General features: G+C 40.2%; 1 protein-coding gene across 3 annotated transcripts in view; it reads left to right on the plus strand.

Annotated features, from left to right (window-relative positions):
- Positions 1–27,964, plus strand: part of ELMO1 (engulfment and cell motility 1) — a 310,135-nt gene that overhangs the window by 39,162 nt on the left and 243,009 nt on the right. For all 3 annotated transcript variants that reach the window (XM_051610348.1, XM_051610346.1, XM_051610349.1), the window contains 3 exons: positions 9,651–9,800; positions 22,731–22,771; positions 23,773–23,845. In XM_051610348.1, the coding sequence (XP_051466308.1) occupies positions 9,723–9,800; positions 22,731–22,771; positions 23,773–23,845 (192 nt within the window). In that variant the 5' untranslated portion in view covers positions 9,651–9,722. The remainder of the gene's footprint in view (positions 1–9,650; positions 9,801–22,730; positions 22,772–23,772; positions 23,846–27,964) is intronic.

Here is a 27,964-nt window from a genome sequence, read left to right on the forward strand (position 1 = left end):
TTGTTGTTCCTATGTTTTAAACAATTGCTGGTTTTACTGTGCTTAGAGAATCTTGTTGTGGCATAGAAGGCAACCTGCTGCAAAAGCAGCTGGTTTTGTTCACTTTGTGCACAGCTGAGTACAGAAAAGGCACAATATTTGAACACAAGTGAGCAGGCTAGGACTTCAAGAGTACTTAAAGTCATTGTATTAGTGTATTTAGAAAATCACAGAATGGCTAAGGCTGGAAGGGTCTACTGGAAGTCTTCGTTTCCAATGCCCCTGCTCAAGTGGGGTCATCTGCTGCTTCTTCTTTCGCAATACAGTGATGAGTGGTCTCATGTTAAAATACGAGATCTGCTGTTACTAAGTGTCACATTTGATGCAGTTTACCAAGCTTTACATAAGACACATCTGCCCTGCAAATGGACTGAGTGACCAGAGTATGGCACTGCTGTTATCTTGTAGTCAAGTCTCTTCTGAAGGATTTCTATCATCCCTCCAAAATACCCTCTGCATTCTGGTTGGGTGAGCCCAGAGCTTGCCCTGTTCATGGACTCTTCAGTATCTTTTTGCTTGTGTTTTACCTTACAGTGATTTTATGGTTAACCTGGCTGGATAATTGAGATGATTGCTCAGGTATGCAAGCTCTTCCTGATCTAGAATTGCAAATACCCCAATGTATATGTCAGCAAGGGACAGTGATACCTGGTTGAGATGTCCCCAGAGCAGTAGTTCCAGACCTGCAGGTACACAGACTGAGCAGTACTCAGCAAAGCAGGGTGGGATCAGTGTTAAGGATGGGCATATGCACGGTAGATTTTTGGGATGTGACTGCGTCCACATTTCTTTCTTTAGCACCTCTGTGTTCTTGTTGCCCAAGTGGGTTTAATAATGTCCATTAAAATGCTAGATTAGTCTCAACAAGTGATATGTTTGGATATACAATCTCTTTAATGTGAAATAACTCAAATTACTATGCAGCAAGTTTTGGTTATAGACAAGGTCTCTCATATTAACTGTGCCATGATTTTTTTCCTGGGTGGCCATCACTGTTTCCCATTTGCAGTCTTCCTTTTTTGCTGAACGTCCTTCAGAGAGGCAAGACTTGCAAGTCCACAAGGGCAAATTGTTCTTTGTGAATATAAGAGCATGAACTGTCAGAGAGCTGAGAGACTGTATAGTGCTGAGAATTCAGGAAAACTGGGGTATTTTGACTATTATTTGTTTTGATGCACTAATTTCAGTAAGTATTAGAGAAACAGTGCTGGTAGGAGCACCTCTGTGGATGCTGCAAGATTACTGATGGGTATTTTTTTTCCTTCTCTTGGTTTTTGTCATCTTTGAAGAGTGGTGTCAGTGCCTGAAGCAGCAGCCTGGTGTCTTCAAGACTTTTGTGTCTTCATTAGACTCCTAGATGGTACCCCGTCTTTCTTTTGCTGGTTCTTTTTCTTCTGATAAGCATGATGAGCGTGAGGTCTTGCTGAGTCACTGTGGAGTATCAATCTGTCCCTCTTTTCCACAGTATTTTTCTTTGCAGAATGATTAAAAAAAAAAAAAAATTCTGCTTCAACCTTCAACATCCTGTCTGTGCTGTCAGTTAACTTGGTTATTTCCTTCAGCATTCACTCATCTCTGTTGCCCTTTCTTCCCCCTTTGACTGTGAACTTCCTGCCTGTGCCATTAGTTCTTCTGTATGTGTCATCAGCACCGATAGGGTAAAAAATTCTCTTTGTTTTTTTGTACTGCTGCTTCATCCTTGCTTCTAGCAGGAAGTTTAGGGTTTTCCCCAACCTTGAGCTTATCATCGTGTATCGGTTATCTCCTTTGGGATATAGCCAGTCATCATCTTCATTTGACCTCTTCTGAAGTGAAGCAATGAAGTGTTATCATCTTGATCCAAAATACTCGTGTGTTTCCTAGCCCCCTGATTATCCAAATACCAGGAAAGGTACCATTGTTAGATCATGCTAATGCTAGAAAAGAGGCCTGTGACCTTTTCTTATTTCTTTACTCTGAGTTGAACTCTATTTAAAATTGCTTCCCTGATTCACAGCACTTGCGATGAACTTTGTTTCTTTTCAGCATATTTTCAACCAGCCTCTAATAAACTCTCTCTGTTTCCAGTTACATTGGACTCCTTTGACATGTGCTTAGCTTAAGCATTAAAAAGCACCCCCATAAAAAAATAATTTACATCCATCCTTTTGAGTTGTAATATTTAGTGTTACTTTATTTTACTTGTTATTTGTCAGTACCACTTTCCCTTTTTCTTCTCCCCTCCAGCTTTGTCCTGGTTTGAGCCAGCCAAGTTTTCTTATTGCTGAAAACTTTAATTCTCTCCTTAGAACCCTTTGAGAACAGCAGCACCACTGGGTGAAATTTGGGCTTCATCTTTTTCCTATTACTTCCCTCCTACCTCTCAGGTTATGTGAGGCTACCCTGAGAGGCAGAAAAAGAAAATTGTATTCAGCTGGACTTTAAGGGTTTTTTTTTTTGGCTGCTTGCTGCAGTTTAGAAACATCTGGAGTACAGCCCAATGTTGAGAAAGTGCCTCAAATGAAGCAGCAAGCCCTGATAAACTGTGAAGAGTTTTAAGTGGATTCTAACGTGTTATTAAGAGTAATGTTTGATTTTGTTTCTGTACTTGATATATCTGCCATGGTACTTAAATTCCACACAGTAGGCAGGTACTCAGCACCTTTCAAAAATCATCCTTTTTTTTGTGAGGCTAGAGAGACCTTACTACTTTGACTGCCACATTATTGTTAGTGTGGTGGTAGTTGTTGGGGTTTTGTTTGTTTGTTTTGGATTATTTTTATTTTTTTTATTGTTTCTTGGAATTTCTTGTTCTTTGAAGACCTGAGATTGGTACTTGCCTGATCTCTAGCTTGAAGAGCTCAGATATTAAATTGCCACAAAGGTTGTGATACCTTGAATAATCAGTACCGAGTTTTTAGTCCTCTCTCTTCTGAATTACAGACTTGTAGCTAGAAGTTCCTTAGTAGAAGGATCTTCCAAGAAGTGGGGGAGCTCAAGTTAAGTAAGTACCTGAATTTTTCTGATGTGATTTAATATGTGCTTTAGAAGCAGTACTAGGCAGCCTTCTTGCCTTCACTCAGCATGCATCCAGTCTGTTGTGTTTTCTTCTGCCTTTTCTTTTCAAGCACCCTTTAAAGCGTATTTTCTCTCTAGTTTTGAAGAGCACTTTTTTTCAAAGTGAGCCTGTCAATGATATTGAAACAAAAAATACATAAAATGCTTCCTAAGGAGAGGAACAAGGTGATGACTGTGAGAAAGGTAAAAATACTTGGAATGAAATTGTGAAGAAAGGTTATGAGTATGGGAGAATGAGACATGTGATAACCACATGAATATTCACCATCTTTCCATGGTGGCTTTGCCAGTGGCAAAAAAAATATCCTGTTCTGTACATTTCACACCCATATTCCTAAAATCTCCTTCAGCACTAGATTTCCAGGTATTTTGTAGAGGAAAAGTGGTGTTATTTAAATCTGAAGAGTCCAAAGCTCATTTTAACATAAAACTAGATGGTGGATTCCTGGGATAATGATGCATTATTGATCAGATTACAGGTTTGGCATAAAAAAGACTTCCCCTTGGGAAGCTGATGGACAGGACTGAACCGTGCAAGTCTGTCAAGCAGGGTCAGGTCTTCCTGTAGTCAGTGGTTGCTGTGGAGGGTGTAGCAGCCCCCTGGAGTTGTCTGCTTGCTGAGATCACCCCCTCTTTTCTGTAATTTACTGGAATATAGCTCATAGCTCCTGTAGAACTTTCATCTTCTAATTGTGACAAAGCATCTGTGGATTTTATTGATACGTGTCTGCTGGGCCTTTGACTCCTCTCTAGTTCAGGGGCAAATAGCACTGAACATGTAACAAAAGGGAAAAAGGCAGCATGGAAGTCTTTTTATGTACACAAAGTGTATGCATCCAGCCCCCTGGCTTCTGTGCACTGTTTTTATTTCTTGCAGAGATGGCAGAGCATGTTTACAGATCCTTTGACTCGGCTGTTCAGTCATGCAGTTTAACTCCAAAAATAACTCACTTGGGGGATATTAATCCAGCGCTGGATTATCTTTCTAAAATTGTTAATCAGACTTGGTCCCCAGGGGACCTTCCAGCTGAACTTGCCACTTAGTTTCTGTGCGCTGGGGCGGCGGGAGCCGAGCGGAGGAAGCTGATGAGGTTTGACAAGAAGCGGTTACTTACGTAAGGTTCCTGGCAGAGGGGCCCGTCTGTCTCTTCCTTCAGCTGTAGGTCCCTGCCTGCCTGGCCCAGGCTCAGCTCCCTCCTGGCACCTGCTGTGTCCTGCCTTGTCCTGGATGCATTATTGCCCTCCCCTCCCTTTGCCTTGTTTTGCCTTGAAGAAGTGCCATGGGAAAACCTATTTGCGAGAGGAGAGTGAGGGGGATTTGTGCTAGCTCCAGGTGATTCCTTTAATGTGTTGCCTTTTGTCTAGGGAGGAGAATCACAGAATGGTAGGGGTTGGAAGGGACCTCTGGAGATCGAGTCCAACCCCCTTGCCAGAGCAGGAACACCACAGAATCTAGGGCTGATCACACAGAAAGGCATCCAGATGGGTCTTGGACGTGTCCAGAGAAGGAGACTCCACTCCACTAGAGCAGCCTGCTCTAGTGCTCCATAACTCTTGCAGTAAAGAAGTTTTTCCTTATGTTGAGATGGAACTTCCTGTATTCTAGTTTGTGTCCATTGTCCCTTGTCCTATCACAGAGCACAACTGGAAAGAGATTGGCCCCTACTGCTTGACACCCTTCAGATATTTGTAGACATTAATAATATCCCATCTCAGTCTTCTCTAGACTAAACAGCCCCAAGTCTCTCAGCCTTTCCTCATAAGGCAGGTGTTCCAGTCCCTTAATCATCCTTGTATCATCCTTGTAATCATCTGTTGGACTCTCAAGTGAATCCTGGTCCTTCTTGAACTGGGAAATACATGCTTTATTCTGTTAAATTCTTAAATGCATGTGATGTTCCTTCAGTTGCTTTTTAATCATGTCTTTATTTGAGCTGTTCATGAAGTGGCCCAGCTTGGGTCATCTCCTTTCTGTAAAAGAAGAAATTAGCTGTTGTAGGCTGCTGTCCTCATGTATGACTAGAACTGCGAGTCATGTAACTCCTATTAGCTTGCATTTTTTATTCTGTCTCTAGAGTAAAAGTCAAGTTTATTGCTTGAGAGATGTGCTCTTGTAGCTATACATTATTTAAAGTACTTTGAGATCCCTGTATGGAAAGTGCCAGGGAAATTACAAAACAAGTTGTTGGGGTTTTTTGTTTGTTTGCTTGTTGTTGTTTTTTTAATAGTTCTTCTGAGATGTTTAATACATGAATAAAATCCTGTTTTCCACATGCAAAGCATATGTAGAAATGGAAGGTTCAATATGCTTTACTGACACCTGTGCTCCCTCAAATCCAGACAAGTAAAATGAAAGCTTGTGTATTTGTGCTGATAAATTTTGGTGTTGAAATTAACATTTTGATTCCCAACTTGTGTTTTTTTACCGTGACTTAGTAGACCACTGGAAGCACTGCATAGCATGGTTGAAATGCAGAAATATACTGTATGTGGTAATAACAGTAACTAATGGAATTTGTACTTTAATGGGATAATCTGTCCCAGTTCTGAAAAAAACTGTGCATGTAAGAAAGTGTACTCAAGTGGTAGGGATGTTTTGGTTGTGGGAGTTTTCTGCTCAAATTATAAAATGGGGCGCTGCTGAGCATGGTGGTTACTTAAACCTCCTCCAGGTTACATCTGCATGCAGGCATTAGGGAAGGTCAGGGGGCAGTTGCCTTCCTTTTCCTCAGACCCCTCCTTCACTTCGTACAGTCATGCCTGCCATGCATCTTGTTGCCTTCAGATTCTGCCTTGAAAATAAATGTAAAAATAAGTTGCAAAGTTGCTCTTACATGTCAGTGTTTCTTGGATCCCGCTGGGAGAGAAAATGGAGTTGCACTTGTGAAAACTCCATAACTAGGCATTTTGGTGATGTCCATATCCTTTTCACTTCTTGGCTGCTGCTGGCATAACAAAAAGCTGTTCAAATAATTTCTAGTTCTTCATTCACACAATGAAAATTGCTTACTAAATTGGAAGTGTTTCACACCAGGGATTGTGCCTTTCGTATTTTACTAGTCAGTGTCTAACACACTACATACCACTTGAATAAATGGTAGGTAGCTTGTAGTTCTAGATTGCAGAATTTTCTTTGCAATCTTAATTTTGTGATTACAGCTAAACGTCTATTTTGGCCTAAAAAGAAAAAGTTTGTGGTATTGCCACATAGATAGAACAAAACAAAGTTATTTTTTGAATCCTGCACTGGATTAATGAGATTATAAACTAGGAAAAAAAAGTCAAGACATTCGACTAGAATATCCACTGAGAAACAGAAATAAATTATAGCGATGACTTTATACATGTATTTCAGCAGTAAGACTGCACTGATGTCTCCAAGTTGGCCTTTTGCTGGTGGGAGAAGTGTAACTACATCCATTTGTATTAGTTAAAGATCTGTCACTTTGCTTTGTGTTTTATGACGGTATAAGCATATGTATATTAATAATTATAATTATGTAGGAGATCTGTGCTAGCCTACATTGAAAACTACTCACGTTGAAATTGTCTTCTGAATGCTGTGGCAGACTTTTCTTGCACCTTGCTTTCGAATGCAAATGCTTGTTTTACATAGCTGAATCCTATTAACTTGTTGTCAACTTTGCTTTATTCTTCTTTCTTTAAACCCTTTACTTGCTTAAGATGGACCACAACTTGCTGAAGAAAAATGAGAGTTAATGCTCACCTTTGTCTGTGAGAGTGGAAGTTTTCTGCAAGTTTGTTGCTGTGTGAGGTTGTTTTGTAGTCGTGGCCAGTAGTCAGGAATCAACTTTTTTTTTTTTCCAGCATTCATTGTGAACTTTGGAGTTAGCTCACCTCCTAGGAGACGTTTTGGGCTGCAAGTTACCTTCTCCTTTGCCTCTCATGGTGAGAAGCAATAGTTGCTTCCCTGACTTCTCAATTAGAAGAAAGTGTTTTCCCATGCGTTAGGTAGATTCTATGGTTTTTGTAGGCCTCCCCTCTCTCTCTCTCTCCAGGGATGTGGCCTACAGAATTTTTTCATTAAACCGTAGAAGGAACATGATGGGGGGGAAAAAAACCTGACTGTTGAAAACCAGGACTTACTCATCTGAAGCTATGCTCTGTCACGTTTGTCTGGCAGGAGCTGTTGCTGCTCTTTTGTGTTGCTGCCAGCAAACTCCAGCTCTGGCTGAGGGCTCCAGCGTCCCTCCTGCCAGGGGTGCAGTGCCATGCCAGGGAACACCGGGAGAAGCTTGTCAGTCAGGCACTGGGTCAGCCAGCTCCACTTAAGCGCTACGGGACGCTTAATACAAAAACATCACCAGGCTGAGAATACCAAGGACTGCAGGACTGTTCTGCTGAGGAGGTGGGGAATGCCATCACTGGGAGTGTGCAAGCAGAAAGGCACCGAAGTCTGCTTCATTAGACTGTTGAGCTGGATTAACAGCTCATTGCTGCCCACAGTCTCTGCTTATCCTCCCTGCCCTCGCCCCCCCATCAAGTTGTGTCCCCTCTGAGAAGTGGTTTGACTTGAATGTGGTAAAAAAAAATAAAAAATGACTGAAATACTTTTTTGCTGGTTAGTTGAATCAGTGTGCTGTGCAAAAGGTGAGTGCTCACGGGATATGCGGGAGTTTGAGGTGTCAGGGTTGGCATCTATTCAGGCTCTGTGGAGGAAAAGACAGCCAAAAGTGGATGTCTCGCTATTCTTAATGAGCAGCAAGCCAGCTGCATGCTTTAATTGTGTTTATTGCCAGTCCCTGTTATATCTATCAAGTGTAGACAATGTCACTGTGTTTCTTAACCACATTGTTTAGTCTTTCAAGGCTCTTCCTGCAATCCAGTGTTATTTATAGACCATTCATTGTCTTATTTGCTGCCTTGCGCTTGGCTTTGTGGTGATGTGCGATCCTGTCGGCATCAGAACTGCCATTGTTGGAAATAAAGTGCCTGAGTGTTAAAGTTTGTAAATTCCTTTTATAGTGTGTGTAAGAACCCTATGAAGAATGTAGCAGGACTTGCAATGTGGAGGACTGAGCCTTTTCAGAGTAGACCAGAGGGCACACAAGAAAAGAGAAAAGGTAGAGCCGTATACATGAAGGCTGGATGATTTCTCACTTTTAAATAGTGTAAGATGAAGGTACAAGATTTCTTGCTAGAGAGATGGTTTCACGATTTTGTTCAGGTTGATCAGAGTTCTTGCTTCTGCTGCAATTGGAGAAGGGTTGTTAGACTGGGTTAGTTGAAGTGGTAATTGAAAGTGGTCAGAGCCTGTTTTTCCCCCTGTACCTGTTAATGACTTTTGGAGGTCTGGTGTGTTCTGTCAGCTCATCTCCTGCCTTAGCTCTTTCAGAGGGTCTGTGTGCAAGCATGTGTCCATGCTTTCACCACTTCCTTCTCCTTTCGACTAAGAAGAAGTGTGACTGCCACCTCTGGGGATTTCTACAGCTTCTCTCGTTTTGTCATATGCGATGGTGTGTCGCTGGGTCTTGGCAAAGCGCGCGGGAAATGCTGTCATCAGAGAAGTCTTGGCAAAGCAGGCAGGAGCCTGGCAATCTGCAGGACGGTGCACGCGCTGCTGTGTCTGAGATCTGCAGAGCTTTGCTACTTTAGTGGCTGTCCCGCTACCAACAGGCTGGGAGAGGGGTGCAGATTTGTTTGTGTTCTCAGAGAGGCGCTACACCTGCTTGAAAAATGTTTGTTGTTATTTTGAAGTTACGAACTTTGAGCCAGAAGACTTAAATTCTGCAAAACCTGAGGATTTGCTTCTTGCCCTTTCCTCTCCTCATCCAAAAATTTAGAACCTGCACTATTTGACAGGAAGTCCTAATGATACTCTCATATTCTTGCAGAACTGTGACATTTTGTGTAGCTTATTGTACCATTGTGAATGTATACTATCTCCTTATGTATTCATGTGTCTGAGATTTACCATAACAAAGTATTTATATATGGGTATCTTTGGATCCGTTAGGTGAGGATATGCGTGTGTGTGTATGTATATGTGGAAACTGCTGTGTTTTCTGCCTTCTTCCTGACATCCTGGTTGCTATAGTGCGGTGATCTATTTGTGAACACTCAGAAAATCATTGCTATAGTTAAAAGAAACAGTGTTTCCTGGCCAGAACTTCCTGGGCAATCTCTGCTCCTGGAGCGCCAGCTTTATCGGATTGGGTCATGTTCCCTGGGACTCCAGGCGTGACACTGTAACAAGAGCTTCCTCTAATTTGTCACTTTTCCCCACCAGCGTATTTAAAAATATTTTAAAATAGTTTCTGTATTTAAATCTTATGCATGCCTATTATTCTCCATACGTTTCAGTGTTTCAGCCATCTTTCTAACAGCCTGTCGAGCTGTGCAGTGTGTTGTGGCGTTGTGTCCTGTGTTTGCTTCTGTAATATGTGGCATTCCTCTGCTCTTGCACATAACATACATGCACACGTTTTGATCCACCTGCCCAGCCAGGCAAAATGTAGGAGAGGAAGCGGCAGCGCTGGAGTTCTCTCTGAACTGCTGTATTATTTTATTTTTCTTCCTCCTTCTCCCTGCAGGTGTGAATGAGAGAGGCTCTCTGCAGTATTTAGTGTCCAGTTGTACTGGCTCCGAAGAACAGCAGCATCGCAATGCCCCCTCCTGCTGATATAGTGAAGGTGGCGATCGAATGGCCAGGTGCCTTCCCCAAGTTAATGGAAATAGATCAAGTAAGTGCCTGTGTATGTGCGCTCGGCCGGCTCGGTGCGTAAATAAGTTCTTCTCTGTCTGTGTGTCTCTGCATCTGTGCTTACTGAAATGCACACACGTTTCTGTGACTGCATGTGTGGTATAAGGTGTTTTTTATAAGGGGTGTAACCCTCTTCCTGCTTCATGCTTTTGTTCTGTTTAGCTGGGGTTTTTTTATTTGCTGCTTCTTTCTAAACAGCTGCTTAAACAAGGCGTTTACTGCTTGTGTGACCCACTTAACACTTTGGTGCCTTAGTTTGTTCAACTGTAAAATTGTAGTAATATAGTGTTACCTTTGGCTGGGAAGTCTTCAAGTATTTAGTCAGTGCTTTGCATTTGCAGTAGAATCATACTGAATAACTGCAGCAAGGGCAGATTCTAGAACTAAAGTGGTGGTGCACTGTGAGCAGGAGAGTCCTTGCTGTTTCATACACGAATCTCAAGGGTTGTCCTGTTTAGTTGATTATTTCTAATGCAATGAACCCATGGGCTGATTTGAGGCAGTGTACAGACGCTAAAAACTTCAAAATTAGAAGTTAAACTCTTTGTAGGAATTTTTTTTTTGGGGGGGTGAGGGCGAGGGCAGACCAAGTGAGGTTATACAAGTGTAGTGTTTTATGTTCTAGACTTCTCTTAGATTGTTTTTGTGGCACATGTATTACTATGAAAAGCAACCTCTCTCATATTTAACACCTTTTGTGTTTTGAAATTATACAGCATGTTCCCTGTTTAGAATAATTATTATTTCTGTAAATAGTATTCAGAGTGAAGGAAAGTGTTTCATAATGTGCTTTAGACCCTAGTGTATCTGGGACCAAGTACATTATAAAGTTCTATTGGAGAGGAGAAAATTAAAATTAATGCTGAAAATATTTTACTGAAATGAGATCCCAATTTCTTCATGCAGTACAATCAGTTTCACTTCTAGTTAACCCTTTTGTGGCATATGCCTGAGAAATTCCTGTGAAAACTTTGGAGTAATTTGATACTAGAGGGTGGCTGGAAAAACAGCAGTATGATTTTTAGGCACTCTGAAAGCCCCTTTAGAGGAAAGGGAAGTTTCCAAATGGTTAGAACTTTGTAGTTTGATTTCCAGACCTGCCAAGCTTCTCCATTTTCATTTGCTGAATTTTTTTGGTAAGCATGTGTCTACAGACATAAATCTCTTGCCTTCTGGAATGAAGAATGTTTTACTTTTTTCTCCTTATATAACAAATGGTAGACACTGTGCACACTGTGTTCAGTGAGAGATGCATGTTAGTCATGATGAATGAGCTTTTTGCTACCAAGTACAGTGGGGACAAAAATGAACAAATGTGCAGTCTCCTTCCAAGCAACAGAAAAATAATACCAAAATTATTGGTTTTAATTTATGAAAAGGCTTAAAGCAGCTCTCAAAATAACTTAATACTTTATCTGAAATATTATTGTCCTGGAGCCTAGTTTTTACCTTCATTATGTAAGATTTAGAGGGTACAAGAAAGATCAGTGTTAACTTAGATTAGGTAGAACTCTTCCAATCCAGCCTGCCAAGTTGTCTGCAGGCTTCCTTATGCCACTTTATGGGGAGGAAGAGGAAGAAGAGGGAAAAGAACGTTGAAAAGGAGAAGGCTAACAGCAACCAGTTCCTGGTGCAGGGGAAAATGGTGGAATGAAGTTTGAGGGTCTCATCCCTCACGTTCCTTATCTGGAAAATACAGTTATGATGACAAGAAATGAAGATGGGAATGAAACATCCCTTCCTAATCCCTGTAGATACAAACCCATATATTGGTTTTTTTTCAGGGATGGGAGCAATATGGGAATGAGCCCTGGAAACCTACAGGGTGACACATGCTTCTAGAGGCGCAGCTCTGCCTTTAGTTCAGTTAATGCTAACTAGCTGTCAGAGGTCATAGAGGGGAGGAGGCAAAAGGAAGGCAGAAAAGAGAAATTACTGGCCCATTGACCAGCCAGTGCCTTTCTTCCAGGTGGAATCAGCTTATTCAAGTACCATTTGACATATATTCAGAAAATACTAAAACTTTGCCTTACTGGTTTCCTCCCTCTCTGATCCTTTATCAGCAAGGAAAACAGTATTTAAAAGAGCAGCACTGTATTATTACTTCAGTAAGAACAACAAAAAAAAATCACTGTAACCTGACACAAGTTCTTTATCTTTCAGGGTACTGAGGCTATTCCAAGTATTGAAGTACAAATAACATGTAAGAGCTCAGAGGAAAATCTGGTCTTTTTTGTTTGTTTAGGTTGCTTGTTGTATATGCCTAATAGCATTTATTTCTATTCAGTTGCACAGTGTCCCAGTTCACCTGCTGTGTAGATGCATATTCTGCTTAGCAGTGAAGAGAAAGTATTTTTAAAATGAGGCAATGTCATTGTGAAACCACAGTGATTGACACTGGTGTACTGGAAGGTGTTGGGACTGAAAAGAGCTCATGAATATTTTTCCACCACGTAATTAAGCTTTACATTAAAAACCCCTTCAGACACATGAGTTCTGACAACCTGGGCTTCATGAGGCACAGAGCTTTTTCTAGCTGATGTTCCCCATTACATTTCTGTAGGTTTTTAGCCTGGGTTCATCAATGATAGTTATAACTTTAATAATTCAAAATTAGTCTCACTGAGTTAGAGAGACTCTTAACTTCCATGATTAATATGTAATTAAGTGCTTTTCAGAACCAGCCTCTGTGCCTGGCCTTCTCATACATTGAAATGTACTATTTGATGTGAGGGTTTTACAACTGCTTTTTTCCTGGAAAGTTGCTTTAAGCAAGGAGGGCAAAACTGCTTATTATTTACTGCCCTCTCTCTTACCAGGTGGGGACTAATTAAGTTGTAGTAATCCTAGCAACTGGCTGTTGCCTTTGTGTGTTAAAGCTGATTTTAAAGCTTATGCAAGCAAATGTACTTATCTGCTTTCTCCTTGAGATGCAGACTGCTGAATTCAGTTTCCCCCTATTTTTGTCACTTTCCCCAATTACAAATTTGAAAAGGAACATCTAGACTTTTCCTCCTGCATAAATTCCTTCTGGCAATATTAGTACTACGGTCCAAATTAATTTTTAATGAAAAGATTTGATTATAACTTTTAAGAGGTGAGTATAGGGATGATCCTCCACTTTTTAGTGTCCTTGTTGTGTAAAGGGAGGGATGGAAATGTATTGGTGTCTGAATTTGCATTGGGATAATTTTGTGGGCTTTTTTAGGTGTGCATTCCAGGGGAGAAATTAATGGTAGGCAGTGACTGTATCTGTTTCCTTCTCCCAGTCTTCTGGCTGATTATTCTGGAAGATACTAAGAACAGGGCTGCATGGGCTCTGTCCAGGTGAATGGGGATGCTGGCTACTTCGTCCTGTCTTCTCTTTATTTGTCCCAGAAACAGCTATTTCATAAGTGGATGTTATTTCTTGTGTTCAGACAGAAATCTGCATGGTTTACTTTTTGCCCATTATGTATAACTCATTCTTGACTAGTAGGTTTTTCCTTTTTACAGCATGGATTTTTTTTTTTTAGCTAAGCCAGTGCTGGTTTTAAGTTACCTGGATACTTCATTCTGTGGATTTACAGCTTCACTGTTCTTTCTGCAGGGAAAGCAGCTTCCAGCAGAGGCAGGAGATGGATATTTGGGGACAATAACTATTTAAGCTGATCTCATTCAAAGCCATTCTTCTGTGTTAACACAAGTCATACTAAAACCACTTTTCTCTAAACTCAAGGCAGAACTTCCTCATGTTGGAGGTAAACATATTTCCTACAGAAAGAAACAGTTTGTAATTAAACTTGGCTGCACAGTCTCTTCCTTCAGCTTTACTTTTATCTGCCAGATCATTAAATAGAGATTAAATTAGCAGATGTGAATCTTTACATTAGCCAAAAAAAAGAAAAATAAATAAAATAAAAAAAACCACCAACAAACAACAAAAAGCTGTGTTTTACTTTTCAAAGCATAAACCTGGTATAGTGGGCAAAATTTCCAGGAGCATTGTCAAATGACAATTTCATGTTAATAACAGTACAATGAAGCACATGGGAAGAACTATGGGATGCTTTACATTAATGCCTTTTCTAAGGTTTAAGTTTAGTCAGCAAGTTTATCTTTTAAGAGTGTCTTTCAAGTTGTTTCTTCTGCCAGTATATGCTATAAATGTAATTTTAATCGTGTGTTGGTTTGTTTTTTTCATTCAGAGAAGTAATTTTACTTCACTGAGTATTAAAAGGAATCCAGTAAGATTATTTTTTTTTGTGAAGGGAACTTTCAAATAATTTTGGGTTTTAGACTTAAATCTGAACCCCTGGGGACTGTCAATTGATTTAGCTCAGTGTTTCTCAAAGTGTGGGGAGAAACATAGTTCAAAAAGCATTGTGAAATGCTTAATTAGAGAAAAGAAAGTGGCCCATCTCTTCTGCCATGTTTGTGGACTAAGAATAGCTGTAGTTTTTGCAAGTGTCATCACTAGTAATAGCAGTATAGCAATACAGTCCTACCATCATGAATCTAAATGTATGCAATATTTGTGAACACCAGTATCATTCAAGTGGTGAAGAAGAAAGGGGTATTGATGTCTTGCCGTACCAGAGGCTGCACCATGAAGTGTTGCTCCCTGCACTTAGTTTTGGCTTCAGATCTGATTCCCTCAAAATCAAGAGGTTTAGTGGTGAGGGGATGAAGGAGGAAGAATGCCTCCTTCCCACAAACCAGCAAAAATATATGAACTCTTATCCAAGAAGTGTAGTCATATTGTAATAGTTGGAGCTGCTGATTGTTTTTTGGTATGGATATTGTGATGATTTCCAATGCTATTGCATATCACGAGTTCAGAGTGGCTCAGGGAAATGTCAGTGCCTTTAACAGCTGACAAGATCTCAGTTTCTTGAAAACAGAGGACTAGGAAGAAGCTTGGGGTGGGATGGAATCTTACACTGACTTACAGAAGTGTTCCATGCCTGTGGATTTGCTAGCAGTAGCTCCTTTTCCATCAGGTCAGAGAAAGGGCTTGTTCTTGAAGCTGGCCACTGCAGCTGTATCTGAACCCTTACACAGAGAGGACCTTGGTTCCTGCTGATGGGAGACTTACCCAAAGAGAGAGAAACCAAAAGGTGGCTGCCATTTCAAAAAGATTGAGAACACTCAGCTAACTCAAGACAGTTTGCTAAAACTAGGGCTTGTTTAAAACCAACTTTTGGATTTCAAACTGACATTAAAAATAATTTAATGAGTTTCATTGTTCTTTGTTGGACCTATCAATATTTCAGCTTCACAATACAGAACATAAAACTTTATCTTAAAGCAGGTACCAATCAGCATATCAACACAGTGAAAATATTTAACGTTTTTATAATCTTTTCAGTTTTATTACTATCAGGGATTCTTACTAGAATTGGTAAAGAGATCATACTACTGACTTAATGTGCCTTTTTATTTGTCGTACTAATGAAAGGTCTCAATTTTGTTTTTTAAAGCCATCCAGAAACAAGAATAGCCTTGGAAAAAGTAATGCAGATGTTTTAATCCATTGGATATAATTCAATACATGATATACACATGTATATATGTAGACGGTGCATTGTTAACATAATGAGCCTATCACTGTTAATTACAATGGGTATTTAAAAATAAGTTGTCTCTTCTTAGTGGACTCTATGGTTGAAGCAGTCATTAGAGCTCCAGTCCTTTGCTTTGGTGGCAGCCAGCCATCCTGAATAAAAGGACAATGTTATTGTCACATGTTCTGTTTTACTAATTTGTCTTGTCCAGCGCCACATTCCCACTGGTTGGTTGGAGTCTTTCAAGGTGAACTGACATCCTGTGGTGTGTGGCTGGGACCTCATCACTGGAAAATACATTAAAACTTTGCCTTAGACTGTTGACTACAGAGGTAGCAGAAGAGCTTAATAGGTTGAAGAGACAATAGCTGTGGAGACTGGTTATGGGAAAGAAATGGGAAAAAGGAAATAGAAATAATTAGTGAGTTGCAGTCTAATGGATACTATTTATGCTTTATAATTAGTGCTATCTTCTACATTAGGAATAATTCATTAAATGCAGTAAGACAGTTAAATATTTTTAATAGAAGTGGAATTAGAGCTGGAAGAAATAGATTTGAAGCATATTCCTGTTAAGGTACTGCAGAAACACTGTCCTCTGTTGTAAAGGATGTTCAAGAAATAACATTTTAGGAAAGAGTTAAAAGACTGAATTCTCTCCCTGTTGTGTTGGGTTTTTTGTTTTGTTTATTTGTTGAGGTTTTTTCTGGCTCTGATCTTGTCAGCTCCATTACTGCTAGTCAGAACCTCCCCATCAGAGCCTGAATTTTGCTGCCTGCAACTGATGATATTTTCAAGATGAAGGCAGAACATGAGTCCAAAGTTATTGCGTCTGCACAGAAGCACATGCATAGAGACACACAGTGACACTTTTAACAATTCCTTTTATTTTTTCTTAAGAATTAGTGGGAGTCTCATCTCTTTAAAATTAAATCTGCTATGTTTAAAGGAAATGTGCAATGGTGAGATTCTTGGAGTTACACACCACTGACTTAATTACAAGGTCCTTCATTCACATTCTGGCCAGCTGGAGTATCCAGGCACACTTTGTGATTCAGTTATTTTCTCCTTCAAGACTGTAGCACAAATGAGAATAATACTAAAAATCCTGCTGTGTAAATTTTTTTGTGCCTTCAGGTAGAGGCCTTTTTACCCTGGTAGACCAGCAATGTGTCAGTCATGAGCTGTGAGTTTGGGGTTTCTTAGTTCAGTTTTCAAAGGTCTGCACACCTAATAAAGTGCTTGTGTGAAGAACCACATCTTAAACCCCTGCTTTTTAACTCTTCAGGTCCTCTGAGAACTGTATTTTAAATATGTGGTGGGACTGTGTTGCAGGCAAACATGCTGTAATTCACAGCTGTAGGTCCCTGGGTATTTTAGAACCCTTAGTATTCTCGACTGGGAGTTTTTGCTGTCCCAGTTTGCAAAGTACTTGAGGAAACAGGGATTGTTTTGGGTTGTTACCACATGAGGTATGGAGTAAAAAGTTCCTGAAAAATTCTGTTTTGTTTGTTGTAATAACCTTGTTTCACTGTGTTCTTGTACAGTCACTACACCATCTTAAACATATGATCTATGGGACAATGCTTTGAGCTGGTGAAGTGCAGATTTAGGGGTGAGGCTGTCTGTGGGGGAGGGCAGGGAGCAGCTTAGGAAGCTGCAGCTGAGAGTGAAGTGGAAGTGGATATGAACACGTGTTTCCCCAAGTCTTGTGTGCTCTGCAGAACCCTTACTGCTATATTTATACCCAAGTGTTTCTACTGGCATGTTGAAACTGCCACCTTAAAGTCTGTGAACCGAGCCAATAAAAGCTCTCTCCCACCATCAAGCTGCACTTGTTGAGGGTTTTGCCTGTCTGCTCTGGCATGGCACAGTTTCCTGCCTTGGGTTGTGTTGCTGCACTGACAGAACTGTGGCCTTGGCCAGGTTTTATGGTCTGTTACTGCAGTCCTGGGGTGTCCGTGTTCTTCAGCTATTCAGTCCCTCTGGTGCTCCCCTGATTTAGGGAAATCCTCTTTGTCTTTTATAGATGCTGAGTGCCTAATTAATAGAGTCTGGTCTTTCTAATACTCCATGTTAGTCAACGGAGAGAGAGTTAATTGCCAAAGTAGTTCAGAGCAGGAAAGGCTGGTTGAGGAGACTGAAGACCAAAGCTATGCAGTACCTCTCCCTTTCAGGAGAAGACCTTGCCTCTTGCATCATGAGAAGGCAGCAGCAACGTAGCGAGTCAGAGACTCAGGTGTCCTGGCATCTGCTGTGTTTGCCACTGGGCAGTCCTACTTATGCTTCTGTAGCCCCTGCTGTATGACAGTAACAGATGAAGCCACCACAAATTGTGATATGTTTTTCTGTTTTTGAATAGCCATAAAAATGACTTTATCACTAAAAGCTTTGTTAGTAGAATCATAACATTAATTATAGACAGAATGGTGCATGTGCTGCCTTGAGATTCTGTTTTTCAACAGATGCAGAGATCAGCAGCAGAATTTTTTTTTTAATGCTGGGTGTTCTCCACTAAAAGATGTGCTTCATCTGCTGTTTTTCTGTGATAGGCTTAATGACAGCAAGGGTTAAAGTTTTTCTTGTTAGTTCTGTGATTAAAAGGTGTCAGCCTGGGGGGGTAATATCCTAATCATTGTCCAAAAAAACCTTCAAACTGAAACCCAGAAAAAGAAAAAGCTATTAATCTCAGCTATTAATTTGGAAAGAAAGGATGTTCATCCTTGGCCGAAGAGAAACATATCTACAATTCCCTGGTGTAGCACAATCAAGGTATGTCTGATCTGCACATATAACACTTATTTCTACCCAGATTTAGGCTTTTGTCCTCTCTACAGTTTACACACAATTGTTTTGGAAGTGCTTTTAAGCCTAGGTTAGTGTACGGGTAGCTTGAACTGGACCTGAGGCTCAGTTGACACTGGTGTGTTGAATGTTCTTAGCTTTCTTCTGCTCATCCCACAATTTTCCTGTAACAAAACAGTGGTCTGGACTCTCCCAGCCAAAACTCTTGCGTGCCTGTGCTTAGTGCTTCCTGGTAACTGGTTTCCTCTGCGGGGAACTCAAGCTATAGGCGTGACAGGATGAAACTGGTGAGGAAATCAAAGTGGGAAGTCTGTCTATGTTTTGCAAGTTATTTTAAAGGGGCTACAAAATACTGCACAAGTAGCAACCCCCCTTACAGTGCAAGGGCAGGTACTTCAGAAGACTAAGTTAGGGACCTGCGTGAATGCTGAACCTGGAGGTGTGACCTGAGACACAGGTGAGCACAGAATTGGAGACTAGGTGTTACTGCATGGTGGTTGTCATTAGGGCTACACTTAGCTGACATCTTGGACACCTGTACTAACCAGTCAATGCAGATAAATCTTTACTGTGTGTGTAAATTCACCTCTGCTCTAGTGTTGCCTATGCTTGGTGTCAGGCAGGATTCTCTCCACCTACAACGATCAATAAGTCACGAGGCCATAATGCTCCAATTAACATTTCCCACTGAATTTCAGATATCAGTTTAATACCTGCCCTAGGAAAATACTTTTACACTAACAGATTTGTTCAGTGCAGAAGGCTCTGATAGGTTAGCTCAGGTGGCTTATCTCCTATAGGGAGCATAAGATATACTTTGATCTGTGTTATTTCATGCACTGAAGCTACAGCTCAGTCTTCTTAGAGGTTTAAATGAGCATCTCGTAATGTATAAAAAAGCACACTTCATTTTTACTAGTGTAGGGTACACATATGTAGATATAGAGGCAAAAACCCCAAAAGTCACTTGCACAAAATACTCTTTTTGATGAAGGAAAAACTTTGGAATATTTTTGGACTGTCTGATGGTAAAGAATTTTTTAAAATACCTTAACTAATAAAGTGAATTTGACTTTTCAGAACTGTGAAGGCAGCGAAGATGTCAAATTCCATAAACATAATTTTATGAAGATTGAAGTAACAAAAACATCAAGTCCATTCTCTTTGACATCAGGGAAATATTTACAGCCAGGCAGAAATACCCATGTCTTTGAGTGGCCTGCTGAGTGGATTTACTCTGCAGAGAATGGAAATAGGCTTTAACCTCATCTTCCATGGTTCCAAAAGAAAAAAATGTAATCACTCACATTTGTGTTCTAGTTCTGATGCATTCCTATACATAAACAGTCGTGTCCCATCAAGCATGGGTATGCCTCTTACAGCCTTCAGTGGCAGGACTGTGAAGGGATTCTGGACACAGCTGTGAGCTGGCTGGGAAGGGGCTGCAGGAGCTGGTCAGTTGTCTGCCTATCACTCCCAGAGGGAATAAAGGTTCTGTTGGCAGGGAGGCCTGGCTGTGCACAGGCAGGGCAGCAGGCAAGAAAGCTGCCTGTCAGAGCCTTCCTGCAGCCCCTGCTTGCCAGACCCCACCTGAGCCATGGCACAGAGGCAGTGCTGGCAGCCCTCACCTGCGTCCAGCCATGTGTCGGGGTCGCTGGTGATGGTTTGTAGGGAAGGGTAAAGAATTTTATCTATAGACTTAAGTGTAGGGGGAGTGCAGTCTAAGGGATGATTAGGAACAGCAGTGTATTAGGATTGCAGTGTTATTTATTTTACATTTTTTAGTTTGTAAAATGCTGTTAAGTTAGAATCATAGAATCATATAATATGCTGAGTTGGAAGGAACCTGTCAGCATCATGGAGTCCAACTCCTGCCCCTGTGTAGGGCACCCCAAGAATCATGTGCCTGAGAACATCGTCCAAAGGCTTCCTGAACTCAGGCAGGCTGGGTGCTGTGACCACTTCCCTGGGGAGCTCGTTCCAGTGCTCAGCCACCCTCTGGGTGAAAAACCTTTTCCTGATATCCAACCTAAACCTCCCCTGATTCAGTTTCCTGCCATTTCCCCAAGTCCTGTCATTGGCCACAGGAGTGAAGAGATTAGTACCTGCCCCATCTCTTCCCCTCTTGAGGAAGCCATAGACTGCAATGAGGTCACCCCTCAGCCTCCTTCAAGCTGAACAATCCAAGTGACCTCAGTCACTCCTCATAAGTCATCCCTTCCAGACCCTTACACTTGTATTTACACTTATAGCAATCTCTGTATCTTCAAGTAGTTCCACTTTTTTTCTTTCATCCTGTTGCTGTGAAATGAATGGTACTTACGTCTGTGCTGCAGCAGTAGTACCACAGAAGAACAAAGCCATACCATGAAAGGCTGGCTGTATAAATAATTTGTATTACTGAAGATCCATTTTTGTTTTCTTCTTTAACCGTGCCTTATGGATTCTGGTTGATTTGTTGTGGGTTTTGTTTTTTTTCTGTTGTCTTGTCCAAGTTCTTAATTTCAAATAATGTCATATAATAGTGCAAAGGTGGTATAGAATAGCAAAAGGCAGAAGGAGTTGAGTAGGATCAAGAAAAGACATAAAAGTTGATGGCAGGACTTAGAAGTACCAAATAATAGTTTAGAAAGTAATTATATCCAACCTTCCCAGTATTATATTATTGCCAGTTTGGGTTGTTAAAGTGTTTGTCTTAGTTTCTGATGCAAAACTAAAGTTTATACTGGAAATAATAGGGAGGAGAGGCAAGTTACTCTTTTGGGTCTCCATTTTATTAAAGCTGTTAGCTGATATAAGTTTACTTTGTAAAAGGAATGAACATCCCAGATACAAACTGTATCAAAATAGAGAAATACTGGATTACAGAGTAATCCAGACTGAGGAACTGATTGCGCTAAAAAAATGTGGGGAAGAAAACAGTTTTTCTTTCTTGTGTGATCTGCCTGTTCAGCTTCACAGCCTGGCTACAGCTCTGCAAACAGCTGAGCCAGAGAGAAGCTGCTGTAGAGAAGGGACATGTGGGCTCCATGCAGAAGGGAGCAGTTGCATGCTGCCTGCCTTCTCTCCCATGTGCTGGTATTTGCTGGTCATTTACGTACACAGCACATCAGATGAGGAAAATGGTCCAGGTGAAAATTACTGGGTTTTTCTGTTTTTATCAGGCCAGTTTTTAGTTTGATCAGGTTCCCTGGTGTGGATCATCTGGATGGTCATGTGCAAATAGTAATGGCAGTGAAAGAGGAAGGATAGAAACCAAGGACTGAGACAGTATGGCAAGCAGGGATAAGGTCCTTTCAGCAGATGCTTTCATTCATATTTGATTAAAGTGTTTTTGTGTTACATCTTTGCCTGTTTATAAACTAACTGGCTTAATTCGCTTGACTGTTGACTAACGAATATTTTCTTGATCCAGATGTGACTGGAGTCCCTTCTTTGTCTTTCTGTGTGTGCAATTGAGAAAAAAAAAATCCAAGGGAAAAATAATTCTCCCTCCACATAATACACCCTGCTACTGACTTAATTTTTAGCCTAATCAGTTTTCTATAAGCATTAAAGGGAAACAGGTTATTTCGACAATTATGTTGGTTTATGGGTGGTTGTATGGTGGGTTTCGTGTATTTTGTTTGTTTTGTTTGCTTTTTAAGAATTCAGTGAACTGTGACTACTGGAAGTAAGTAGAGAGGTGGTCTTACGCTCTTCAGACTTGGGGAATTTTCATGAAGCAAAAAATCTGTGTAACATGGTGTGGTCACCCAGTATTGGAGGAAGAAGTCTCAGTTGTCAACTACCTGGTGAAATTTGGTCTGTTTCTTTTTGCCATACACCTTCATCTGTGTTTTGGGATATGAAAATACATTTTCTTTTAATGAGCAATCTTCTAAAAATCCCTTGCGTTTGCACCCTAGGTTTATGAAAACACTCAGAGCATTGCAACATCGCCAAACTAGTCTGTTCCTTCTATTTTGGGACCCAAAACAACAGAGCTGTTCTCAGTCAGTCCAAGTACTTGTGCTCACAGATGCAGAGAATAAAACAGAACTGATACATCTGGGATCTTAACACCTTCCAGCTGGTGTTTTATCAGAGGGGAACCTGCACATGGGTGCTTAAGAGAGAGGATTACTGTCATCGTATGACCATATCTAAAAGGGACAAAAGAAGGTTTAAAACTATTGAATGTCTCCTTGCTTCAGATGTCATCGATGGAAATTGCTCATGTTGATATCTAAATCTTCTGTTTCTGTTGGGTAATGGGATGCAGTGTACACAAAAGACCCTTTGATTTCTCAGTTGAGAAGCTGAGTTGATGCCGTATGGGCTGATGTTGACAAAAAGGGCTGATAATGTCAGCGTGTGTGTGTAGAATTGCTGTCTTTATAGATTATCAGACCAGCAGAAGAGTTTGTGGTCCTGTCAAGCCTGATATTAAATAAAAATATTAAATACCACTAACTTGTTTTGTTCTTTGCAGTCAGTGATTTTGAATCATATTTTAAGAGGTCAGGGCTGTTCCAGTTGGGTGACTTTTTTTTTTTCTTTCTCTTTTTCTTAACCAGAAAAAGCCACTGTCCTCAATAATAAAAGAAGTCTGCGATGGGTAAGTCTTACTGTATAGTTCATACTAGAGATTATACTTTTTTTGTTAAGCCAACCAGGAGATAGATTTTCTGAAGAAAATCTAGATATCCTGAATGTGGCTAGTCATTAGTTTCTTAAATCTTGGGTTTTATCTTCAGATTTTGAATTTGCAGTGTATTTTGAATCAATTATTTGCAAGATGGAATTCCTAACAAAGTAGCTCCATCATGTGGGTGACTCTAATTTATACTTTCCTTTTTACGCAGAGATTCATTCCATGGGCTTTTGGCTTGTGGTCCCTGCAGTTTGTGGGTTTAGGAACTAAAGAACTGACTGTGACTTTGGTTTTTGAGCAGAGTTTAGTGGCTACTGTAAGCTGGTTGAGTTGATGACTGCTCACATGAAACTGAAATAACTAATCATAAGTCCTGCAATATGAACTGGTAGTTGGCTGAGAGAAATATATTGCTTTAGTTCTAATAGGTTAATATCTGGGGACAAAAATAGTGTTTTAAGCAGGTGCTACCACAGAAGAAAAGGTAGTTTATATTCACTAAATTACTGAGTTTAAAAGGTGGTATTTTATGCATAATGTAATATATCAACTTAATACTATGTTCATTGAGTCTTGTATAAGCTAGCATAAAATTCTGGTACTGGAATTTTTTTTTTGTCTGTTATAGTAATTTTGGCTCCCCTTTGTCACCCCCTTCCTTTATATCTTTGCTTTTGAAGGAAGGTACTAGTTATGTAATTTCTTTCTTGACCATGGTCAAGTTTAAGGAATTGTTTAAAATCTGCAAAAGGAAGATATATATAGGATGCATTTGCACCGAAGTTTTCCCTGTGTAAACATTTTTTTGTCCTAAATTTTGGAATTTGTCATTGAAAGCTATGAAAAAGTATGAGGAATACATGGGAATGACAGGCACTTGTTTGATCATAGTAAAATTAGATAAAGGACACTTTCTGAGGTTTTAAGATTTAATTTTGTGATTAATATATTTTCATATTTCTAAGGTGGTCTCTTGCAAATCATGATCAGTTTGCACTGCAGCATGCTGATAGTTCTAATTTCTACATCACAGAGAAGGTAGGTAAATTATTCAACACAATTCTTGCATAGCCTATCAAAATGCTTGCCACTAATCATTTATTGTAAATTTATATAATAAAAGTACAGAGTATTTTCTGTATAAAGTGATGCCAATGAGAGGGTAGGTACTAAGACACCTGGCTTTAATGATTTTGCACTACTCTGTTCTGTTTGGAAAGGCAAATAAAAATGTGAACGTGCCAAGGCCTTCACATCTGTTGAGTTTAAGACTTCAGCACTGAGCCCTTTAGCTTTGGTATTTGTGCATGTTTACTATTCTGCTGACAAATGGTGTACAGGAAATTGAAATATGTAAAACATGAAGAGCTCTTTGAAGTCTGAGGAGACCTTCAGTGCATGTTACTTCCTTCTTTGGCTGATCAGATAGAAATAAGTTTCAGTGACTGTGTAAGTTTTGCTACTCCTTCCTACCTGCTGTCTTGTCCTTTTCCAGTTCTGTATGTTATGTTGGCTTAATATTTGTGGTCCCCAGATAGCACGGCAAGAGGTGATTGATTCATGAAGTGATGTAATGATTTCAGCAGAGTAATGAAATGGCTGTAGCTGTAATAAAAGTGGATTGTCTAGTCTAAATAAATGGGACATGCTCATCTGAACAAGACCAAGTAGTACATTCATTCCTAGCGTTACTGATAGAATTGCTGAAATGACTGAAATGATGAGAAAAACAAAAAAAAAAATGTTTGGAAGAGTGTACACAGTGCTGCAGAGGTTGTATTTCTAAGCAATGGGAAAAAAGCACTATTCAAAACCTATTGAAGTCTGCATGCAGATTCTTGACTCCCAGTGGATTTTGAGCTAAATAGACCTGAGCTTAGCTCCATAGGTGTAGCTGCCTCTTGCTTACCTTGTCATCAGTTTAATTTGGCTTACTCTGAAGCAGGAAGGGTCTTTTGATTTTGTTCTGCATTTTACAGTTGTTTAGGATCTGCTAAACACAGGTAACTTTGCTCTTGCTGTAATTCTTACCCCTACTCAAGAAATAAAGGGAACTTAAGGACAGTTAAGCATTTACAACGACTAAATTTAGCAAGACAGCTAGAGCTGTTGCTTGTAAGATAGTGCCACTTTTTTTCCCTTTTTTTTTTTTTAGCAGATCAGTTTCAGTTTTTCATTTAACTGTTTGTCACCCCAATCAATCTTCTCAATATGTCACAGTTTGTTTTAGGATCCCTACTGTTTTGCTTGTGCGTTGTTTTTTTTTCCTCCTTTCTTTTCATGTTTCAGTTGACAAGACACTTCAAAGGCCACCACAAGAAAAACTGTTGAAGTAATTACGGGCTGCTGTGTTTTGCCTCTACCCAAACTAAATAGTGAGACTGCTTTGCTAATTGCCCTGAATTGTGACACAGTATTTTCCAATAAGCCAGACACAATTTAACTTGCCTGTTGGCATTTAGACTCTGATTGTATAGCGAGTATTTCCAAGAAGTTAGAATTGAACAGCTTGTTGAAGGAATTTCCTGATACAGCTGGAGGAATCTTCCAGGCTTTGCCTCAACCTTTCGTGGGTAGGATCCTGCAGCTTTGGAGAGGAGAAATGTTTTCTGTTCTGCAAGAAATGATGGCTTTTGGCTGCCTGTAACTTGCAATAAGGGTGGAAAATGATGGCCTTCTAGAACATTTTGGATTGTACTGACAGAAAGGACTTTGGGTTTGTTTATTCCCTACAGAAAATATGCAGAGTCTCTGACTCTGAGTCACATAAATAAGAGAGAAGAGTTCTAAATGCCACCAGTATTACTCAGATGTCTGTGACTTTTATTAGATATTGTTCACTGTTTATCACTGCTTATTGGGTAGCAGCTACAAAGAGAGACTTACATAGGCCATCTACATGCTTTCCCTCATTTTTGTGCAGTAGGATGTTGTTGCTTTCTGCATGAAATCCTGAAAAACACCAGGCTTGAGGACAAACACATGCACTTCAATGTATCTACAACAGTAATTGTTAAAGCCTGCATTTCTTTAATCTGCCTTTTGCTAGGGCATGAGCAGAGCTTTATTGTGATGATGACAGCTTCTAATAAATTAATAATTTTCACTGTTCTTGAAGATGAATTTTATGTCTGCACATACTCAGAAAACATCATGTATGGGTCATGTTCCTGCAGAGCCTGGGTGACTGCTGATTTTTGTAGCCTTTGAGGTAGAGACCCCTTTTTTAAAATATCACTGTGTTTAAAGTTACCAAACAAAAAAGCAATTAATGAAGTCTTGTATAAAGTAACAGGAAACTTTTAAAAAGAAAACGTAATAAATGTGGGCCAACACATGGCTTACAATTATATTTTTGGTTTTGGGTGGCAAACAACGCATCTGTGTTTTGGTTGTCATATGCAGAACTCTTTATATTTTGTAGCTGACCTTTATTTCTTGATTACACCATACATAAATAAAAACAACACCCAAGCAGTTCTGCCTCTTTTTTTTGGCTGTATTATTTGGAAAAATGCCTCTACAGGAGAAGCAATAACTCCTTCAGACAGCATAAGGGCAGTCTTCTAACAGATCTTGAGTCAGCCAGGGTTCCTACTAGAGATCATAGAATCATAGCAGATGCAGGCTGCCCAGAGAGGTTGTAGAGTCTCCTTTGCTGGAGACATTCAAAACCCACCTGGTTCCTGTGTGATGTGCTCTAGGTGATCCTGCTCTGGCAGGGGGGTTGGACTCAATGATCTTTTGAGGCCCCTTCCAGCCCCTAGGATTCTGTGATTCTGTGACTGTTGCCTTTGGAGCTCTGGCTTGGACATATCTGTGTCCCTGAAAGTGCAGTGGAAATGTTGTATTTTCCTTGGAAGTGCAATGGAAATTATGTGTTTTAGTAGTTTGTTTCTTTGTTTTTAAATGGGGGAAATTAAGTATGAAGTTATGTGGACAAGAAAACAAAGCAGGCATAGTGCTTAAGCTCAAGCCTAGCTGCTGTTCTGATCATAATGTATTTGATTTTTTAAAATATTAATCACAGAATCATAATAGGTGTGTATTTCTTTTTTAAAGGCCTTGCTTATCATGGAGGGGCATTTCTTTGGCAGGTCAAAGATCTAAAAGCCTGACTTCTGAATTGGGATCTCATTGTGTTAGATACTGTATAACAGAAAAGTAAAAAGTTACCTTTGCTTATATGCTTGTGTACATCAGCTACAGTAACTCAGGAACACTGTAGCCTGGATGAGCTCAGGTTTAGAACAGAAAATGCTGTATGAGGAGCTGAAAATGGCTGTGCAATTTTGTGTGCTATGTGTGTTTCTGGACTGAAAACCAGAGCTTGGAATCTGTCTGCTGTGTTCCTCTGCTGGTAGTAGTAGGAATCCAGGGACAGGCATCCAAGTAGCTCATGCAGCACCTTGGTGGCTATAGCTGGTCCCTTATTGCTACTTAACCTTGGCCTCACAAACAAGGTCTGGCTCCTCTAGATGCATTTGTGTGCCTACACTGCCCATCATGGGCTCTGGGTCTGGAGCGAGTGGGATCATTGTTAGCTCAGTCTCTCTCTCTAAAAATAAAAATATCATTAAGGAGCTGGATAGTTTCAGCCGTTCAAATTACACTGCAGCCACAAAAATGTTTGTGTTTTTTGTTGATGTTGTTGGTTGATTTGTTGTTGGTTTTTTTGTCAGTTCTAAAGGTGTCATAAACCCCTGGGAATAATACTGTCCAAGCTGGTTTTACTGTTGGAGGCAAAATATGTTCATTTTTAACCCTATACCAGAGCCACAATCTGAAACAAAAAGCTAAATCACTCTTGCTGTGAGGTGCTTTGTGAGCCAGATCTGAGCTATGTGAGGCCCAGAGTGATGATAGTGGTGCCATTTTTAAAAGTTATCTTTTAAATATAAGGATGTTTCATTAATCTGTTTTTTGACTGCAGACCATTTTTGTTCAGTCACAATTTTCTTGTGTTCAGTTTTTTACACCTGATGCCTCTGAAGACTCCTTGTTGATTGCTTTTTTTTCCTTCTCCGATTCCTACATTTCCTTTTCATTTTTAAATTCTTACTGCATGAACTGGAGGAGAGCAGACACGGAATTCTCTCTATTAATTTTGAGAGACTTTTGTGCTGTTTTGCACAAAGGGCTGCCCCCACCTTACTG

Source organism: Apus apus, chromosome 2, assembly GCF_020740795.1.
Source record: "Apus apus isolate bApuApu2 chromosome 2, bApuApu2.pri.cur, whole genome shotgun sequence".
NCBI lineage: Eukaryota > Metazoa > Chordata > Aves > Apodiformes > Apodidae > Apus > Apus apus.